Source organism: Gopherus flavomarginatus, chromosome 8 (assembly GCF_025201925.1).
Source record: "Gopherus flavomarginatus isolate rGopFla2 chromosome 8, rGopFla2.mat.asm, whole genome shotgun sequence".
In the NCBI taxonomy this organism is placed as follows: Eukaryota; Metazoa; Chordata; order Testudines; family Testudinidae; genus Gopherus; species Gopherus flavomarginatus.
In genome coordinates this window covers 90,405,844-90,427,533 of record NC_066624.1, presented here as the reverse complement: position 1 = coordinate 90,427,533, position 21,690 = coordinate 90,405,844, and the positions used below count along the sequence as shown (strand labels likewise).

General features: G+C 40.3%; 1 protein-coding gene across 4 annotated transcripts in view; it reads right to left on the bottom strand.

The window, feature by feature from the left end:
* Nucleotides 1-21,690, bottom strand: part of LEKR1 (leucine, glutamate and lysine rich 1) — a 118,773-nt gene that overhangs the window by 21,580 nt on the left and 75,503 nt on the right. For all 4 annotated transcript variants that reach the window (XM_050965925.1, XM_050965924.1, XM_050965926.1 and 1 more), the window contains 3 exons: nucleotides 9,536-9,617; nucleotides 815-892; nucleotides 286-489 (listed from right to left, as the gene is read on the bottom strand). In XM_050965925.1, coding sequence (XP_050821882.1) covers nucleotides 286-489; nucleotides 815-892; nucleotides 9,536-9,617 — 364 coding nt within the window. The remainder of the gene's footprint in view (nucleotides 1-285; nucleotides 490-814; nucleotides 893-9,535; nucleotides 9,618-21,690) is intronic.

Genomic DNA, 21,690 nt, shown 5'->3' with positions numbered 1-21,690 from the left:
TGAAGGTGCTCTTTAATTTAAACTGCAATAAACGTGAATATCAATAACTACTACATTTTCATTTAAAAATGCATTATGCTATTTTCTGACAGATACTTTAGCATGCTCTTTCCATTAGGCACATACTACATACAGTGTTACAATGCTCTTACTTTTTTGATAAAAGTAAGGAAGTCTGAAGATTTGACTTTTAGGGGACTTTTTATTTCAAGATATCCTCAGAAAGAAAATCTGGGCAAAAATCAAGCTATACAAAACTATGCAGGGTGAGTCATTTCTGATTACCTTTCTTGTTTCAGCATTACTACTTCTTCCTCTCTCTGTCTTAGAAGAGTTTTAATTGTTTCCAGTTCACTCTCTGAGCAACTGGTTCTTCTTTTTAGATCTTCTTCTTGCCTTTCTTTCTCTGCGACTTCTTCCTGTAAACGTTTGCATACTTGTTGGCAAACTAGCAAAGACTCTTCTTTTTCTTTTAGATCTTTAGTAAGTCTAAAGAATAATAATAATCATAATAATAAAAAATCACCAAAATATCACAGCGGATGGATTTTCTTTCTAGATAAAAGATATCCTGAGATAACTTTTGCTTATAAAAGAGAATATTACACAAAGACAAAAAATAAGGGAAAAAGAAGGCCGAAGAACATCTTTGTGAAGTTAACTAGAACGATCCTTCAAATACAATAAGAAAAAATATAAGTTATAAGTACCGAAAGACCTGTGATTAAAAAAGAGCAATATTAAAATAAATAAAAATAAAAATAATTTGATCTCTCTCATTTGTATATAAAATATAAACAATTCTGAAAGAAACCTGGATTTAGACATTCCATTTTCATACTCCAGCTTTTGCAGTTCACTTTGACAGATGTCAACTTCCTTTGATTTCATCCTAAAAATGTAACAATTCACAAATTATACGTTAGCCCCAAGAAATCAAAGCCTTTACTCATTAAATGATTTGGACTTCATTTGTTAACTGTTTCACACTTTTTATTTTAGTTGAATACCATGAAAAATGTCCCTACAGGGAGATTTATTAAACTGGTGTTGTCATGCTCTCTGTACATCTCTGAATAGACAGATCATATATACTGAACCCACATACACACACATTTTTAATCCTATCTCAAACAGGCCTAGCAGTGAAGCATACGTGTAACTTTAAGCACATGAGTAGTCCTGCTAAATCATTGTAAATGTCATGGAATGTGTGCTTTGCTGGAATCAGGGACTTAAACCAGAATTAAGGTATGAATGTTTGCAATGCCCTCTCTCTATCCCCAGTTGGTAGGTGGTCCTTAGGAACTACTGGCATCCCCAGTTTGAGTAATCCTCAAGTTTAAGACTTTTAATTTAAGATTTGTAAGTGGAGACCTATGTGAAACAAACTAGTGGTCTCACTCTGGTTCCTAGCTATGCTAGCAATTAATTATTATTAGTATAGTAGTACTTAGAGGCCCCAACCAAGGTTCGGGCCCCACTGTCCTGGACACTGTACAAATCAGTAAGAGACCGTCCCTGACCCAAACAGTTTACAATCTAAATAGGCAAGATGGACAAAGGATCGGGGGAAAGGAATATAACCCGTAATCAGAATGAACAATATAATGGTCTGCAAATGTCATCTTACTTTCACAATACTATTTTTTGTCTTTGTTTGTTATTTGCGTGTGTGTGTGTGGGGGGATTTTGTTGAAAGGGGATTAAGTAAACAAAAAGACAAAGAAAGGGGACAGTGACTTTCACAGGGGAGTTGGGATCAGCTGCCTTCCAGCTAGGGATCAGGTTATTATAAAAGCCCTCAAGTGTCTCAGTTGGAGTAGAGCACTGCAAGAAGCAAGCTGACTCTGGAAGGAAGCCCCTAGGTCAAAATTCAGGTTGGTTCCTGTAGGAGGTCCTAGAGTAGGGTTTGACTCCCAGGCAACTGGCCTGCAAAGTGGAAATCCATAGGAAGTAGATAGATCTTCTACAGAAGACCCTGGGTTTGGGGGAAGGGATGATTGCTGGGCTGTACTCATTTTATGTGGAAGACATAAAGCTGAAGTCCTGAGAAAAGGGCCTGAACCGGACTGTGGGCATGGTATCACCCCTTTTTTGGCTGAGGTGACAGGCAAACAGCCACAGGGAAACTAAAGAGAGAGGTTAAGAGTGATCAGGGAAGGAAAGAGAGGGAGACAAAGAGGGGAATGTGGAGTGCAGGTGAACTGAGGTTGAACTGAAGAGATTGTGATGGAGAGGAAAGGAGAGAGTTGGAATGAATAGCCAATTAACAGAGAGGAAGGAATGTCCAAAGTAAAAACTGCAGAAAGCAGTACGATTATGAGGTATGCCATCAGCATTCAGACATCACTGCTGCAGCTCTTAGGCTCTGCTCCTGCTGACTTGAATCTATGGCTACAATTTCTTTCTTTCCTATACTTACATGGGTAGGGGAGGCTACTTGCAACAAAGGGTCCTTGGAGGTTCTCTCCTGAACAGTTCTGGGTCTGAGAAGGTGGGTGGAGGGAGGGGGAAATGCCAACTGGGTCTCATTTTCCCCTTCCTCCACATGATGGTGTGGCCATACCTGTGCAGCTGCTTGTCACTGCTCCTGACAGCTTGTGGCTCTGGGTTCCTGGTGTATTGATAGCAACAGCACAGAAATCACTATTCACCACCACAACTGGCAACCAGTATTGACAGTACAACCAGAGAGATGATGGATTGAATGGTCACGGAGACTTTACCAGCCTCTCAGTTGTAAAAGGGGATCTTTCAGAACAGTGTTTAGGGCAGAAAAGAATTTGGAGGAATGAATGGAAGTTTGTACTTAAAGGGGACTTCAGTTTCCAGGGCAACTTGGCAACTTTCAGGAGCACTAAATTAACTTCTAAAATATTCCTGACTTGCTACCTTTTTAGCATATTTCCCTATACTGCACATACATATCAAGGGCCGATAATTGACTGACTTACTTTACAACAGTGTTCAGTACATTACCTCGCTCACAGTGCGTATGCTTCCCTCCCTCCACCTCGACACAAATAATACAGCTTTTAACTCTGACCGTACGGAGTGGCTAGGAATGATATTTTGTGTTGAAGTAGACAGCGTAGAAAGATTTTTAGGTGACGGTTATGTTTAAGTGTGTTTTGTTGGATGTTTTGTTTTTGAAGTTGAAATAGTTTGTAGTATTGTTTATCATTCTGGGAAGTCACTGTCTGAAGTGGTGCTATTTGGGCGAACTAAGGTGTAGTGATGTATATTTTCAATAGTTGATGTTTGTGGTGGAAGTTAAGGTTGAAGGTTTTAGATGGAACTGAAGGGAAGAAAGATTTATGTTGTGGGTGAGAAAATGTGAAGAGGGTAAAATTATGGTTGTAGGTTGCAAGGGTTGGGTAAGATTTAACTAGCAATTTCCTGTTTTTTTGTGGTCGGTTAATGCTATGTGCACTAGAGAAACCTTAACATTCAATGGTTTTGTCTGAGGGATTTTTTTTAAATAAGAAATCTATATCAACTCTGACAGCTATCTGTGTTGATCATATGTATTCTTGTCCCTGTTCCAGGTTACAAAGATCCGAAGTCTTCCATAAGTACTTGCTCCACTGTCCACACACTACTGCACTCCTTCCGCATGGCTCCCTGTACATAGTTCAATTTCTCCCCATGCTCCTCAATCACAGCCTTGCTTCTTTCCATGTCCTCCCACAGACTCTTCCTGGACATGATCCTCTATCCACATCCCTGCTCTCCTACCATCCTCACTCACCCTCAGACTCCCTCTACATTTTCACTCACCTTTGGTGCTGTTGAAGATGAACCAAGGTAGGAATTAAGGGGAGAAAAACAGGTATGTATGTGAGATGGAGAAAGGCGTCTCAGTGGCAAATGAGTGGGATGTGTGGAGGAATGCCTGGGATAGGGAGTCAAGTACCTCTGTTTTGAGGCACTGATGCAACAAGGATTCCTCTGGAACATGAGGAAGCAATATCTAGCAGCCCTAGGTATGCTGATGCCTCAGTACAGAGACACTGGGCTCTCTGCTAGGTCAACTCTCCCATTCATATTCCAAATCCTCATATAACCATGCACTTCGTGCCTTCCACATTCCCAGTCATCCCCTTTGGGGAGACAAAAGGAAGAGAGATCAGGGATGGGAGTGGGTAGGGCTGCTTGAAGATTGTTGCTTCAGTTTCAGTTAAGACATATAGCAGCATTTTTAAATGTTTCCTCTGAAAATGTTAGTACATCTCTTACTAAAAAACTTCCATGAAAAATTCAGTTGTCCCATGACAAGTTCCTGGGTCAGATCTAGAGACCCCTATCAATAATTAAAAATATGAAACAGAGAGAACTTAGTCTTGCTTTAAATTCATGTCCACACAAGGAATTTTACAAAAATTTCCTACTGATGGGAGCCCCAGAAAAAATTCCCATGGTTGCATATGCAGTGTAGTTGTAGCCATGTGACCTGAAGAAGAGCTCTGTGTGGCTCGAAAGCATGTCTCCCTCACCAACAGAAGTTGGTCCAATAAAAGATACTACCTCACCCACTTTGTTAGCTAAACCTGTAAGGTTTACACTAGGTCTTCCATTAACAGGAGATTTTTAGGTATAACTCCCTAGAAGGTGCGATTCCCAACACAGCTTTTCCTAAGCCTCTATAACATATATTACACACACACACGCCACGTATGTGAAGCAGAGCCGCCCAGAGGATTCAGGGCCAGGCAGGGCCGGGTCTTTGGCGGCAATTCAGCGCTGGGTCCCTCTCGGAGGGAAAGACCCACCGCCGAATTGCCACTGAAGAATGAAGCGGCGGCAGTAGAGCAGCCTAAGTGCCACCGATCGCAGCTTCCCCCACCCCTGCCGTTTGCGGCGCTTGTACTCACCGGGCGGCGCTCCAAGGCTTTTCAGCACTTCAGCGGCGGATCCTTCATTCGCTCCAAGTCTTTCACTGCACTGAAGGACCCACCACCAAAGACCCGGAGCGAGTGAAGGGCCCGCTGCCGAAAACCCGGAGTGGCTGGTGGGGCCCCTGTGGGGCATGGGGCAAATTGCCCCATTTGCCCCCTCCTCTGAGCGGCCCTGATGTGGAGATGCTATCCATTGGACAAACTGCTGAGCCATGCGATTCATGAATTTGTCATGCAGCTCTGAGAGTCTAACCGCATCTTTGCTAATCAGCCTTCCCCAATCTTACTGTAACTTTCAAAACTTCTGAGTAGCTTCAAACAACTGCCATTAAAAAAAAAAGAAAAAACAAAAAAACAAAACAAAAACAAACAAACAAAAAAAACCACCTGCCAGAGAAATGTGTCCTCCTCCCAGTCATATATAATTTTTCCCACTTGAGGCCTGGATAAGCAAGATTCAGTCTTGGACCAGTAACATCTTTTCTATATTTAGAACTATTACAGCTGTTAGCTACATTACCTCAATCCCACTCACTGAGAAATGAGAACATTATTTCCTTAGAAAAGGGAAATTTCCAGATTCCCAAAAGGACCGTGGAATCATTTCTTATCCCAAGATAAAATAATTTAAAACTGTCACAGAAAAAGCTATTTTAGGCTATTATTAGAGGTTTTCATGGAATCCCTCTGAGCAGTGTACAAGTGAATTCACAGTAACTAAGATACCTAGCTTTGCAAACTGAGGGGTTAAAAAAACAAATACAAAGAAATAATACCAACACAAATTCTAAAAATCAACTAAAACATTCCTGAAATAGTTCTATAAAATATGGCATGTAGCGAATATATTATGATATAGTATGATAAGAAGTTTGATTTAAATTAGTTTGGGATGATCTCACTGACTCACCCCTAACCTGATCAAGGCCCACTTAACTCAACAGAAAGACTAAAATTGATTTCAATTGCCTTTGCATCAGCCTTCACAGCTTTGCTACTCATGAGTAATGCAGATGTTCCAAATTCATGCCAATAACACTGTTATACCACACCAATATTATGCACTCTCTCTTTCTCTCTGCAAATATACATACATGCACAGATATGTATGTATCAGTATTTCTCTATTGGATGGAGAGATAAATGTAGTAACTTTGTTGAGGAGAATTATGAAAAAATATAATAATGCTGCCTAATTCCCACTGAAGTGGTGCTGAGTACTCAACACTTTTGAAAATCAAGCCACTTATTTAGGTGCCTAAATGCCGAGTCAAGAGCCAAACTTTAGACACCCACTTAAAAAAATTCTTGGCCCATATCTTTCCCTAGGAAATCAGGATAAAAATGAAATGTTAAAAAAAAAATCACAATTTTAAACATTCTGTTCCAAAACACTGAGAAGAAATTTTTTTTTTAAAAAACCTCTTCAATTTTTTCATGTCTACCAACCTTACACGGGAATTTTCTAGGCGACAAAACTAATTGGCCAATTAATTCATCTAGATATCAATTTTTATCAACTATCACATGAAAGTAAAGACTATTTAATTTACAAATGCTTTAAGCGCTCATAGCACTATTAAATAAGGAAAGACTGAATTTATTTGTGATGATTGAACAAAACATTGTTCAGTAACATTTACTGATCATTACTTGAGTGGAATGAGCCACTATGATATTTAACATCAGTTCACAATCCTGTTTCAGATAGGAGTTTATCACATGGCCATGCAATGCAACGGTCAGATCACTGACTGAATGATGCCTACATTTAAAACCTTTAAGTTGTACTCTCACAAAACAATAGTTTGTATTTTCCACACAGTAACTGTTCATAGTTTAATATGTTCATCGTTTTTAAAAAAGCGCTGTCTACTCCAGGTGTAAAAGGAGACTTGTAATTTACATCTTTTTGAGTCTCCAAGTCAAAGCTACAAGAAGGAAAATAAGTTTCTAGGCAACCTCTTTTGAATGGTGAGAGACAGATAATAGACAAGTGACTTTTGTTAGTTTACTGAGGAAGAGAATAGTATCCCATCAAATAAGTGGTTGCATTGTAAGAATTTTAAAACATGTCATTAATGCTAGAAACATAAATGGAGGGTGAGATTAAATTAATTTTCTCTTTCCCATACTATGAAAAAGGAAGGTTGGAAATTTTATAGATTTATCTGAAAGCCAAGCGTGGAGGATAGACAGAATCTTTGCTAGAGGCGGACAAGATTGCTAGGTCTTTACACTGGTCTTTATATTAGACAAGGAAACATACACCATTCTGCACCATGTTTCCTCCTCATCTTCTGTACTACATTTTATGTATTTATTTGCTTCAAAATGATGTCTTGGGTATTCTACTCCTTAAGTACATTAGCGCCAATAGTTCAGGTTCTGTTAAACATCTTTATTAATGATCTGAATGATGGGATGAATTGCACCTTCAGCAAGTTCGCGGATGACACTAAGGTGGGGGGAGAGGTAGATATGCTTGAGCGTACGGATAATGTCCAGAGTGACCTAGACAAACTGGGGGACTGGGCCAAAAGAAATGTGATGAGGTTCAAAAAGGACAAATGCAGAGTCCTGCACTTAGGAAGGAAGAATCCCATGCACTGCTACAGAATGGGTACTGCCTGGTTAAGCAGCAGTTCTGCAGAAAAGGGCCTGGGGATTACAGTGGACAAGAAGCTGGATATGAGTCAGCAGTGTGCCCTTGTTACCAAAAGGCCAATGGCATATTCGGCTGTATTAGTAGGAGTATTGCCAGCAGATCCATATTCCCCTCTATTCGGCACTGGTGAGGCCATACCTGGAGTTTTGTGTCCAGTTTTGCCCCCCTCCTCCACTACAGAAAGGATGTGGACAAATTGGAGAGAGTCCAGCAGAGGGCAACAAAAATGATTAGGGGGCTGGGGCACATGACTTACTAGGAGATGCTGAGGGAACTGGGGTTATTTGGTCTGCAGAAAAGAAGAGGGAGGTGGGATTTGATAGCAGTCTTCAACTACCCGAAAAGGGGGGTTCCAAAGAGGATGGAGCTAGGCTGTTCTCAGTGGTGGCATATAACAGAACAAGGAGCAATGGTCTCAAGTTGCAGTGGGGGAGGTCTAGGCTGGATATTAGGAAACACTATTTCACTAGGAGAGTGGTGAAGCACTAGAATGGGTAACCTAGGGAGGTGGTGGAATCTCCATCCTTAGAGATTTTTAAGGCCAGGCTTGACGAAGGCCTGGCTGGAATGATTTAGTTGGTGTTGGTCCTGTTTTGAGCAGGGGATTGGACTAAATGACCTCATGAGGTCTCTTCCAACCCTAACATTCTATGATTCTATGATCTGTTCTAATAGAAGCAAAGAGATGCACCAATCCAACTACATTAAGTGAACGTGTATTTTTCCATTTAAGATTTAACAGAGTGCAAATATAGTTAATAGTATGGCTAAATACTCTGAAATAACAACAAAGCAGCATGGACAGGTAGAGACAGACCCATGCTCTCACTTAAATTAGTGGGGATTTTGCCATTGACTCTAAAAAGGGGTAGGGTTGGTGCAAAATGTATTTTGGATTATGTTTTGTTTTTTAAATTTAAAATTTCCATTGCTTGCACACATATTTGCACTTCTTACAAGCCATGGAAAATATTTTGTTCTATAGAAAAAAATTCATAACTGGAATAAATTAGTATATTACACTAATAAAAAGAACTATTACCAGAGATAACTAGTAGTATCAACAATCTTTTTTATGGACTTTCCTGAAATTTAAACAAGGTTTCTTTTATGATATGTAGTTAGTTTTCAATTCCTATATTCAGAGATTCTGCTCATAACAAGTTACAAATATTTAGAAAGCTTAGAAATAAAGTATTTTAATACTAATGCAGGTTCTCAGAATGAAAAACACATTTAATAAATGTAGTTAACTATACAATGAAAAAACCTTCCAACTGTACTTTTAAAAATCTGAATGTAATATGGGTATAATTTAGCAAAATGACATATTTCTTTTTAAATATAAATATGAGATTTAACCACGGTTATTAATTGGTGAAGTAATACCATAACAACAAGAAGCCTTCAAAATTTCCAGCTCTTATGCCTACTTAATTGTTACTCTTCTGGATATTTTTGATTCTGGGCTTATTTATAACATCTATCAATACTGCAAGCTCATTCTTTTCATTTTTGCTACAGTAAATTCTTTATATTTGACTTGATCTTCGATTAGGCGTAGACTACATTGAGAACATTCATTGCATAGGTTAATGAAAGATAGCAAATTATTCTTGTGAAATTACTGTCTTGAGCACAAATATTTGTTTCATAAAAATAAGAAATGTATTCAAGAAAAGAATCTGTATCATCTCATTTAGATTATAGAAAGGCAAGTGGTCAGTGCTTAATCCTTTTTCAGAATACCATTACAGAGGATACATCTGGACTGAGCTGGGTACAGGTTCGTATTAGCAAATAATTTTGCATCTGGACCAGAATGGAGATGAGATTGAATGCTTTGAAAAGACCTATTGGCTTCAGACTATTCATATGCTTAAAGTTAAGTACGGGGTGAAGAGCAGTTTTGAGTACACAGGGGCAGTAAAACTAGGCCTTAAATAAATAAAATAAAATATCTTACATGAGTAGTTTTTTGTAGTGGTCCATTTCAGCTGTTGCTTTCTGAAACTTGAGTCCAATTGTCTCTACTTGATTTGTTAAATCTGAAACAACAAATACATCTGTTTTTATTTCTGTATTTGTATGCCCATCATTTGCTTTTATAATATGGTGTGTTATATTTGCCTCTCACTTATGTAGCTGCTCTTTATAGAAAAACAAACAAACAAACAAAAATAACCAACCAGGTAACCCAGCAAAATTAATTGACTTATCAAAAGTTTCTGTGATACGTAAATTCATAGTTTCTAATTATAAACTTTATTTTAATTATAAACCAGGCTTCCAATAATCCTCAGTAATGAATAATGCAAAGTATCTACCTTCCTCAAGAAAGAACACATTTGTTTTTATTTCACATTTTCTCTCAGCTAAATGTTATCCCCAAAGCCACATCAATCAGCTTCAGTAGCTCATTAAGGGTATGTCTACACTTACCTCCAGAGCGATCGATCCAGCAGGGGTTGATTTATTGTGTCTAGTGAAGACACGATAAATTGACCGCCGAGCGCTCTCCCGTTGACTCCTGTACTCCACTAGAGCAAGAGGCGCAGACGGAGTCGACGGGGGAGTGTCAGCAGTCGACTTACCGCAGTGAAGACACTGTGGTAAGTAGATCTAAGTACACTGACTTCAGCTACATTATTCATGTAGCTGAAGTTGTGTAACTTAAATCGATCCCCCCACAGTGTAGACCAGGCCTAAGAAATCGGATTTTTCCCTTTTCCCAACAGACAGTCCAACATGTTCCCTCTGAGCCATAAGGTTAATTCTAGCTTCTTCCACTTTAGAAATATCTTAACTAAAACGTAGTGGCAGTACAGATGCTGCTGAGTCTTACTTATTTCACATAGCTTCTTTATACAAAAAAACTCACAAAATTAAGTGATGGAAGACACCTGTAACCTCACCTAGTCCATCCCCTGTTAGTGCAGGTCTGGTTCTCTGCAGTACATTTTGTTGTCATTGATTTTAAGGCAAGAAGAGACCTCCACGTTATCTAATCTGACCTCCTGTATATCACAGGCTGCCATCCCACCTCCACCACCTATACACTAAACCCAACAACCAAAATCAGACCAAAGTATTACAGTCCACAGGAGACTAGACTATTACGTGTCACAGGCAGAGAATGGGAGGGGCCAAGATGCACCAGTGCCCAAGGCCACCACATAGACAGGAAAATGATTAAGTGAGATATATCCAGATTATCCTGGCAAGTGACTCATTCCCACACGTTGCAAAGGAAGGTGAAAAACTCCCAAGGTCAGTACCAATCTGACTTGGGGGAAAATTCCTTCCTGGCCCCACATATGGGGTTGAGTTAGACCCTGAGCATGTGAGCAAGAACCAGCCAAAAGGCACTTGAGAGAAAGAATGTTCAGTGGCACCTCAGTGCCATGACCCACCCATGGTCATCTCTGATACTGCTGAGGAAGGAGATAAACCAAAACAGAATACTAGGGGGAGGGGGGAAAATGTAACCTCTTCCTGGCTCCCGGGTGGTGCCCAGCTGAAACATGAAGCATTAGCTTTTAAGGCACATACAACATTAACCGGAAGTGAGCCCCAGGGCTGTTGAGCCCCACCTCCCATCATCACAAGCAATCCCATCATACAATCACACTCATAAATTTGTTCAGGTCTTTCTTAAAACTAATTATTTGCCCTCGCAATTCGTATTGAGTGGTTTTCTAGAACCTCACCCCTCTGACGGCTAGAAACCGTCCTCTAATTTCCAGCCTGAATTTGCTCACCACCAGTTTCTATCCATGTGCTCATGTGCTAACACTGTTCTCTAGCTTAAATAGCTCTTCACCCTCCCTTATATTTAACCCCTACATATTAATAGACAGCAATAATATCCCCTTTTTTGCTAGACTAAACAAGCCAAACTCTTCCAGTTCATAAGATAGTCCCTCCATTCCCCTGATCATCCTAGTAGTTCTTCTCTGCACCTGTTCCAGTTTAAATTCATCTTTCTTGAACATAGGTGACCAGAATTGTACACAGTATTCCAAATGAGGTCTTCCCAATGCTTTGTACAATGGCATAAATATTTCTCAATCTCTAGTGGAAATGCTTCACCTAATAAATCCTAGGCATTTGCCTTTTTCATAGCTGCGACACATTGACCTATATTCATCCTGTGATCAACCCACACACCCAGTGGTTTGCTCAATCGAGTTTTAAAATCCTAGTTTTTTAAAATAATGTGCTATTAAAAGGTAACACTGAATATTCCTTAGAGGGTAAATCCTATCAGGATCATTTTCTGCTAGGAGAATGTGACCCCCTTTTTCTGTCTGGCTAACAGCATGCCCTTATTGACTGAAATATCTACTCATTTTATTAAGTTGGCTTTCCAATACTAACTGTATCTATTGAAAGCTCAGAGCAGGAACATTTAATACTAGCATTGTTAGCACATCTACAATACAAAGTATTAGAGAGAGCTCTCCTTAAACTATCAGAAATAATAAAAATCTTCTTTAGGATGAAGTCTTCCCATTGACTTAATTTGGAGCTGGATCAGGCTTCATATAATCAACGTAGAACTAACTGTAGAAACATCTTTCCAATATGCATCTGCCTGCCACTGAATTAGAAATGGACAGTAATAAAAATTCATACCATATAAAATTCCATTGCCACTGTCCATATGTACCTCTGATATAATACTTGATGTATGTTGCTGAATTAATTTTGGCAGTGCTTGTAGCCCTTCGAGACAGAAAATCTTTTGAAATTGAAACAATTTCTATCCTGATCTTTATAAACCAAAGTTCACAATAATAAAAATGATTAAGAGAAGGTAAGCAGATCTTCAGAAATGTTAACTTCTTTTTAATAAATGTGATTCGATGCATATAGATAAATGATTGCTACAAGTTATGGATGGAAAATCTGAACTTCACAGATCCCCTAAGGAGTTAAATCTGTTAACTTTTATTAGCTTTCTTCCCATTCTTTGCTGTGGACACAGAACCATGGGATGTGTCCCCAGAAGGCTTCATGACACAGAGGGGAGTACTGCATCACTGAGGACACAATAACTCAGATAGGGCTTTGCAGCGGGACTGCTCACACCTCAGCTAGGCCAACCCAGGTGCCACTCACCCAGGCTAACTCTGCAGTAAAGACATACCCTTAAGGACAACACTGCAGCAACAGAAAAACTTTAATTCCCAAAGATAAAAGGAGGCAAATTTACTTTTAAATTTGAAGTTGTAGCAGGATAATTTAGCTAAGATGTGGTTAATTTAACAAAGATGTATTCCAGCATGGCAAAAATTATGTTAAAAACTGATCTAGTAATCTTAGCAGATGACACAAAAACTGGAAGAGTCCTGGTGGTTTGGGATACAAATCAATGACTGACATTTGTTTATTTTAAAAGTATGTTTATGTGACAGATGTCCTTCTGGTCATAACTTCCTCACAGCTGTTTTTAAAATTGCCATGACAAAACATGGCTGGGTTACCCAAATTATGTTATCTGTTTTACAAAACTGTACAGTAGGTAATGACTAACGCCATGACCTTTGTTTTCCAACGCTCAGTATCCATGACTTTTCTAAGGACAGGAAGTTGTGGCCAAGTAAATTAAGGCTAGATAAGACCACCTGCACTATACAGTTACTTGAATTTCTCCAAGAGGGCATTCTTCAACAATGTGTTATTCTGTACAGTCCTCCAAAGCTACATTATTCAGCTTTAATTTCCTGTCATTCAGAATGACATTGGATTATGAAGTAAGTGGCCTTGAATGCCTACAGAATTAAAAAAAAAAAAAAAAGGAAATGTTGGCTTTAAACACCAAGCAGATGTAAGGCGGAACACATAGCAACAATCCAAAATTTACCACAGCGAGTTCTACTCTGATGTGACTGCTTTTTCCACAGAGATTAAGTAAGGATCAAATTATTTTAGATGAGCTAGGCAAAAGAAAGAGCCCTTAGCCTCTCTTCATATGGCAACAGCTGCTAATACGATAGCATTTCATAGTCATTTGATTTTTGGCAATCAGTCATTTAAAGTTTTCTGTGATTCTGGAAGGTTTCTGGGAATTGTGAATCTGCATAGCTGTTATGATCTATTCTCTCATGCTAGGAAGTGGGGCTGCAGAACACAGTTTTGGAATGAAGGGAAAGGAAGGGTATAAAGCTTATTCAGTACCAGTAGCTTAAGAGTTTTTTTTTTTTTTTTTACTCAATTTGTTTCAAGATGTTTTTATGATTGTGCAGCACTAAGAGCACTGGTTAAGAGTGTTCATAAATACATACACCAATGGTGGATTATCCAGTGCACCAATGGGGCCCATGCCTAGGGGCCAGTCCCTGGCAGAAGCACCAGGCGAGGCAGGGCGGGTGGGAGAAGCCCCAGTGCTCTGCCCCTAGTCCCCTGCAGAAGCCCAGGGCAGCAGAGGAAGCCCCAGGGCCCAGCTCTTGCTCCTTGCCACGCCGTCAGGGCTAAAGGAGCTCTTACTCCCTGCTGAGGCCGCAGTGCCATGGCGGGGGGGCAGAGCTTCTCCTGTCTTGGGGCTGCAGTGGGGGTGGGGAAAGGAGCAAATGGGTTGCAGGGCTGCAGTGGCAGGTGGAATGGGAGGAAGAGGCAGAACGAGATGGGGCTATGGGCAGGGACGCAGGTGGAAGGGACAGAACAGGGGCAGGACCGCAGGCGGAAGGGGTGGAGAGGGGCCTCCATTTGCAAGGGCCTTCGGAAACCTTAATCCACCTCTGATACACAGATTCAATTAGAGGATTAGATCCTGAAAGTCCTTTGTGCACAGAGCTCCCATTGGAGCCAACAGAAGTTCTGCAGCAGAGGGTTTTGCAGGGTTTCCACAACTAAATCCAGCTTCACATGAAGTTGAAGGGCATGTTAAATTGCCATAAAACTGAGGAAAGTACAAAGGAGGATGGTAAGACAAAAGTAACTCATGCTGAAAAATTGCTGGGTAAAGGAAAATGCTAGATACATAAATGGTGTAATCAAATAAAATAAAAATTTCATGCAGCAATGAAAATAAACATTGCTATAAGCCACAGGCAACTAAAACAATCAACTAGTGTTTCCACTTTGCAATGTGAATACCAAACCTAGCTTGAGATGACATCTTAAACTACTTTCAATTCTGGCAGATTTCAACTAAAACCATGTCAATATTTTTTTGTTTTATTTATCCATCTTATCTTAGCCACATACCTCACCCAAAGAGATACCAGCTTGTCCTTGTCCTTGTTGAACCTCATGGGCATAATTGCAATCTTTCATTCACAATAGCCCTAAGAAGCAGTTAAGCTCCTTTTTAGAGCAAGATAGCTGAAACAATAGGAGACACCAACCAAAACATAGCTTAGCTCCTGACCAGCCTTGAATGTCACCTATGTGTCAAGGGGGGCTCTGAAGAGACACTTTTTTAAGCTTCTGGGGCATGCATATAGGGCAAGGCTCACTGCCTGACCAGAGACTTGAACCCTGGACCTTCAGATTAAAAGTCTGATGCAGTAAGGTATGTGAGTGGAGGGGTTTCACTAGGGGATGAATGCAGCATCACAGAAGCAGATAGAAAAGGCAGCAGAAAACCAAGACAGCCAGAGAAGCACTTGTAGCACGATCTCAACAGACAGCCGAGAGAGAACTTGTTGAGCAGAGTGCAGGCTGGAAAAAAAGAGGCTTGGAATATTAAACAAGGAAACTGCCTCCTGTTGTTTCATTCCTACTGTGTTCAGGGGATCGGGACTTTGTACATTCTTTGAAAAAAGCAGGATTGCATCAAAGAAATACCTGAGCCCATCATCAATTTATCTTCCTAAAGTAAACAACCTGCAAGTCCCTGAATATTGGCCAATCACTTGGGGGCAAAAGGGGTAACAATATTTAGATTTTCTTAGAATTGCAATACTGGAGTAGATGGGAATATACATCTAAAGACTTGATAGACCCTTCTGAAGAGTATTTATTTTAAAAGATTAGGCAGTGGAGGAGGTGGGAGATAGAACAGGGATACGTATATGTATATTATGCAGTCAATCTTACAACAATTTATGCAACTTTGGTTTTTCGGGAGACCAGAGAAACACATAAAATCCCAAAATGTAATGTGCACATCCCTTCAAGAATATTTATATTTCACTTAACTTTTCCTGCACCACATACTTTAAGGTCAATTATATATAGGATGTGGAGAAAAACACAAGGTCCAGATTCTGAACTGTTATACAAATCCAGAGTAATTCATAGATTTTAAGAGAGAAACAGTTATTTACACTCTAAATTAGATCAAAATCTGATTTTAAAATTTACTAAATACCAGTTAACAGACATTTTCTTAATCATATCACAATCCTAACTCCACCCCCTTTTCACTAATGGCCAGATTGAGAGCCCATTGGTGATAGTTACACAAGAAATTCCACAGAAGCTAGTGGGACTATTTGCACCCATATGAGTAAGGAGCTCATAATATGGCTGATGTTATGATTACTTTTGATAATTAAGACTGACTCGTTTTGTCCAAATTTCTGGTCTTTTGAAATCCAAACCTGAACTTCCTGGGAGGTAAGGAAAAGTTGTTTTTACAGAGCCTCTTATCTTCAGTCTTCCTAGCCAATCATGAATAGGCAGGTTGTAATAGGTAGGGAAAGAAAATAGAGTTTCTGCTCTCCCCTTTCTTAGAAGAGGTATTTTCTCTCCACTGTTCAAGCCACAAAAATGAAACATGTTACCGTAAATATACTCTTTCACGAGAACTCCTGCTTTTCTTGAAGATCAAGCGAAGAAGAGATCATCCTTCCATAACCAATCTCTGTCTAACCCAATATCTCCCAAATACATAACCCAGGGTGACTAAGAAGGGCCGAGGTTCTTTTTCCATCCTTCTTATTTTTTCCTCTACATTTATAGTGCTGTTGAAAAATGTTGATGAGCCCCTGTTGGACCTCCTTCCCTCCAATAGTCACAATGTGTTCAAATACCAAACACCCACCCTCAAATTGGAGTAGGAGGAGCGCAGGGACCACTCAAAGGTACTTCAAAAGTACTTACAGCATGAGTAGTGGGTATTTTAACTGAAGCCCATCTAGACCCACTGGACGCTATTCTCTTTTTGGAATCATACTGCACATCTCTGCTCTTTCAGAATGGTTTCATTAAATCATTAAAGACACTACCAAGAAGAAGAACAGACTAATCCTTTCTCTTTCCATCTAATTTCACATTCCTAATGTGTAGAAAAAGTGCTCATCTCCCCTAATATACAACCTTGCCAATGATTCCTCCAACTGTCTACTTTTCCCAGTCATCCCTCAGTATTTATTACTAACATGTACTGCAGACCAATGTTAGGACTAGCATCAAAAGGTGTATGTATAGTGAGCAAGTTAGAACCAAAACTTGTGACTAAATTTTATGAACCAGATGGCCTTGAAAAAAATAGCAGCACCCTTGTGAAAGAGAGAGACTTTATAAATGTGGTCAGGTGCAGCAAAGAAGTTGCCCACTGTCACACATAGTGGCTGGTAGCAGAAATGAGAGTAAGGACATGAGTCCCATCTCACAGGAAAATGTGCTCCTGTAGCTCCTTTGCTGCTTCTGGCCATGAGAATATGCATGGGGTCTCCACCACAATTTGTCATAATTTCTTTCAAGTCCTTCTTATTTAGAAGAAAATTAGCCATTCTATTCTATTCTATCCTGAAATTTTTTTTGGCTCTGCTATCTCTTTCCCCTCTAAGTAACATGCTGTTGGGCAATAGCGTGGCCTGGAATATTTTACTGAACTCCTAACTCCAAAGACACTGAACAAAATTGGAAGAAATTTAAAACAAACCAACCAATTACTCAATCTTTTGGCTGAGAGAACAAAGGGATAATTCTTCAGCAAGTCATGTGAGCAAGGGAAAACAAAGGATTATAGCAGAAAGTATTTTGCTGCCTTCATTGCATTAGCTGCAGTTGAGTGACTGTTGTAATATGAAATGCCCACAATGATTTTACAATTGTTCATTGATTGAGCAACAATAAATATAGCAAAAAATTCTGTTTATGGAAATTAAAATTCTATTTAAAAAAGACTAGCAGTAATAATAATTACATAAACTGCCAGTCTTCTGTTCATTTTTGGAACACCGAGTGTATTTAAGAACTAAAGTAAAAAATGTGACAATACACTCAAAAATGTTGATGAAAATAAAATAAACAAAACAAGGACACATGGGTTTCACTCAGATCTTATTCACATCAGTTTCCTGCAAGTGTAAATCCATTGACTTCAATGGAGTTAATCCTGATTTCCAGTGGTGTACTTGAGACAGGGTGACCAGACGTCCCAATTTTATCGGGACTGTCTCGATAATTTACGTGTTTGTCCTGCGTCCCAACCGATGTTCGGTAGGGACGTGAATTGTCCTGATATTTTGCCCTCCCGCACACAGGCGGAACGGGCTTGCGCCCCCTCCTGCCCCAACTCCACCTCGGCACCACCCCGACTCCACCTCTCCCTCCCCCATTGGATCCCTCCCCAAATCCCTGTCCCCAGCCCCATGCCCTCACTGCCCTATTGGATCCCTCCCCAAATCCCTGCCCTGGCCCCACCTCTTCCCCAAGCATGTTGCATTCCTCCTCCTCACCCCTCCCTCTCAGGCTTGTGCTAATCAGCTATATGGCAGCACAAACGCTGGAGGGAGGGGGGAGAAGCAGGACGCGGCAGCCAGCTCAGGGGAGGTGGAGGCAAAGCGAAGGTGAGCTGGTGCGGGAGGGCGGGGCGTGGAGCTGCTGGTGGGTGCTTAGTCCCCACCAATTTTTCCTATGCTCCAGTAGCTCTTGGTTTTTTGTTGTTGTTGTTTTTGGGTTTTTTTGGTTGTTTTTTTTTTGCTTTTGTTTTCTTGTTTTTTTTATGAAAACAGCAAAGAATCCTATGGCACCTTATAGACTAACAGACGTTTTGGAGCATGAGCTTTCGTGGGTGAATACCCACTTTGTCAGATTCACCCACGAAAGCTCATGCTCCAAAATGTCTGTTAGTCTATGAGGTGCCATAGGATTCTTTGCTGCTTTTATAGATCCAGACTAACACGGCTACCCCTCTGATACTTGGGTTTTTTTATGTTTGTTTTGAAACCAAAAACTTTTATTTTGATAAAAAGAACACGTACTTATTGTGTAACATAAACCTGATAGCACTATGGCCCCAATGTAGCAATAAGCACCACATAGACAGATACCTTCACCTGCATGAAGGTCACTGCAGGATCAGACACTACATTTGTTATTTTTAATGAGCAGTTTAGGAGGCCAAAGGGGGCTTGGGAAAATACCCAACCTAAAAATCTTTCTACATCTCTCACCTTTCTACATTCTCAAATTCTACCAGACAGCAACATTAAACATTTCATTTGCCCTTAGGAAAGGCTATATTATGCAACTCCTTTGCTAAATTTTGTTACTGATTTTTTTTAAAATATGCATCACACAGCATTGCTCAGATGACATTTTATCTGTTTATTTACATTCTGCAAAAATTTAATACTAACATTGCAATGGAATTCTATATAATCTGTTGCACTTATGTTTTCCACATAGAATAACTGCTATTTCACTTTTCAGTTATAAAAACTTTAAAAAAAAAAAAACTGACATGGGCAAAATAACATAACCTAATGCTATGTTAAAAAGTACAACAGTCAGCTAAACTAGAGGCGGTCATGGTGACTCTTCAGCTACTGGCATGGCATTGCTGAGATGTTGGAGATTCCACACAATCATCCTAACTGCTGAGATAACTTTAAGTGAACCCATTATGTAAACTTTGTAAGCGATTCCTCTTCTCAATATCACATTTAAGTAAAGAAAGAGTGAGGAGAAGAGAAAATATAACAGTACACTTTAAAAACTTCTTAAATAAAGGAGCAATTTTATTTAGCACTTATGTAGTATTTTAAATTTTCAAATCACTTTCCAAACATTAACTAGTTAATCCCCTAATCACCCCTGTGAAGTGGATAGAGAGAAACTTTATTCTCACTCATTAATTTATGTCTGTGCTGAAAGCATAGTTGGCAGTGACATTCTGTATGATCTATGAACTCTTGTAGTGGAAAATTTTCAGGATATTATTATCATGTTGTGACGGGGTGGTGTCCCCATCCAGTGTGGGGTGAGTTCACCCCATCCCTCAAGCTGTCCTTTGCCTCAAGATGGTGAGATCTAAAGACTAAAATCAATACAGTAACCCTGATTCACAGGGCAGCAAGGTCTAGTGGCTGGAGTCAATAGAATTACCCTGGTACATAGGGCAGTCAGGCCTAATGGCCAGAATCAATGGGGTTTATCCTGATTCACAGGGCAACAAGGCCTAGTAGCCAGAGTCAGTGGGGTTTCCCTGATTCACATGACAGCATGGCCTAGCAGCCAGAGTCACTGGAGTTGCCTTTAGTTGCAGGGCAGTAAGGCCTATTGGTGAGAGTCAATGGGCTGTCACATGAGGGCTGGGGGTGAGGGGTTAGCGGCCAAGAAAGGAGAACCCAGGGCCCACCCTGCTCCACCGGGTCCCGGCCCAGGGCCTTAACAGTGGCAGAGTGTTCCGCCACTAAGTCAGCAGGGCTCCAGCCAAAACATGCCGACTTCCCACAGGACTATAGCTAGTCCTCCCTGGGCCACTTCCTACCATATCTTTTGGAGCTGTAGTTGAGGTGTTGTCGGGGTTTCCGGGCATTTCAGCACATGTGGTTCCTGGTGACTGATCCCTCTTGGGTGTCCACAGGCCCTTGGATGCCAGTCTGAGTCTCCACTGTCTCTGGCTTCCACAGTCAGGGGTTCCAGCTGCTCCCAGGATGGAGCTGGCAAGGCGCATCCTTCCTCCCTGGCGCTCAGCCCAGAGCTGGGCTGCTCCCTTTTATACTAGTGCTGCATCAGAAGCATACACAGTAGGGACATGTGGGCATGGCTTCCTCAGTCCACAGTGAGGAGTTAACCCTTCCCCATCCACTGTGGAGTGAGTTCACCCCGTCACACATGTATATAACTTTTTCAGAGTACCCATACCATTTTAAAGCTTTCTTTTCAAAAAACATGCCTTCCCATTAAGTTATATTATATTGTAGTAAAAAAATGGAAACCTTGGTCAATAGATCCTAACTCAGTCCCAAAGAGAGAGGCCAATCTATAGTTACTTATATTACCACTGAAGATCAAGACCAGCTGGGCCAGTTGGGGGCTATAAAAATCATAAATGCCTTCTCAGATTTGACTTTCTGAATGACTCTGGACCGACAGAGAGATGGAAGGAAAGGTTTAGAGAAGGCATGTTCTCCATCACTCAGAAAAGTGCCCACCACCTAAGTAATATGTCTTTACTTTTTGATTTTCTGTAGAGGTGACTGCATCTAGTAAATGTCATCCAAATCTGGCTACTATTCTCTGGAAGGCACTATTGTTCAGTTATCATTCTTCCTAGTTCAACCTTTTCTTGCTGAGCCAATCTTTTTTTATTTCTATTTGATGTTCCTCTGACATGAACAGCCTTAAATAATACTATATTTCCACCCAGGAGAACAGAAATGTTGTTTGTCAGTGTAGGACTGACTGCAGAACTGCCCATCCCCTAGTTTAATGAGGTAAGTTCCTGTGGTGCTCTTGTCTATTCTTATAAGCAGGCAGCCTCCTTTCAAGTGGTCCTGAAGATGTAGATGAACTAGCTGTTCTGCATGTAGTTCCAGAAAAATAATATTTTGTCTTTCTTTTTAGTGTAGACCACAGACCCTGAAAAGCCTCATTTCTTCAATGATTAACCAAGCCTAGCAGACTTCTGCCAGTAATCTGAGTCTCCCAAAATAGCTGTAGAAAAGTGGTACTCTGCATTATATGCTCTCTCATTAATCATCACCGAAGAAAAGACCTTGCAGGACTCCTGCCTCAACACTACTCCCACGACACGAAACTCATCAAATGATCCCAAACTTGTTGAAGAAAAAGCAAAAAAGGTTACATATGCAACTCTGTCCACTGAACAACATCCATGCAAAATACCATCACTCTCAATAATCTGAAAAATTGATAACCTGAGAATTTGTGTTGCATTATCCTGAACGTGGTCTGGACGACATACAAATATTT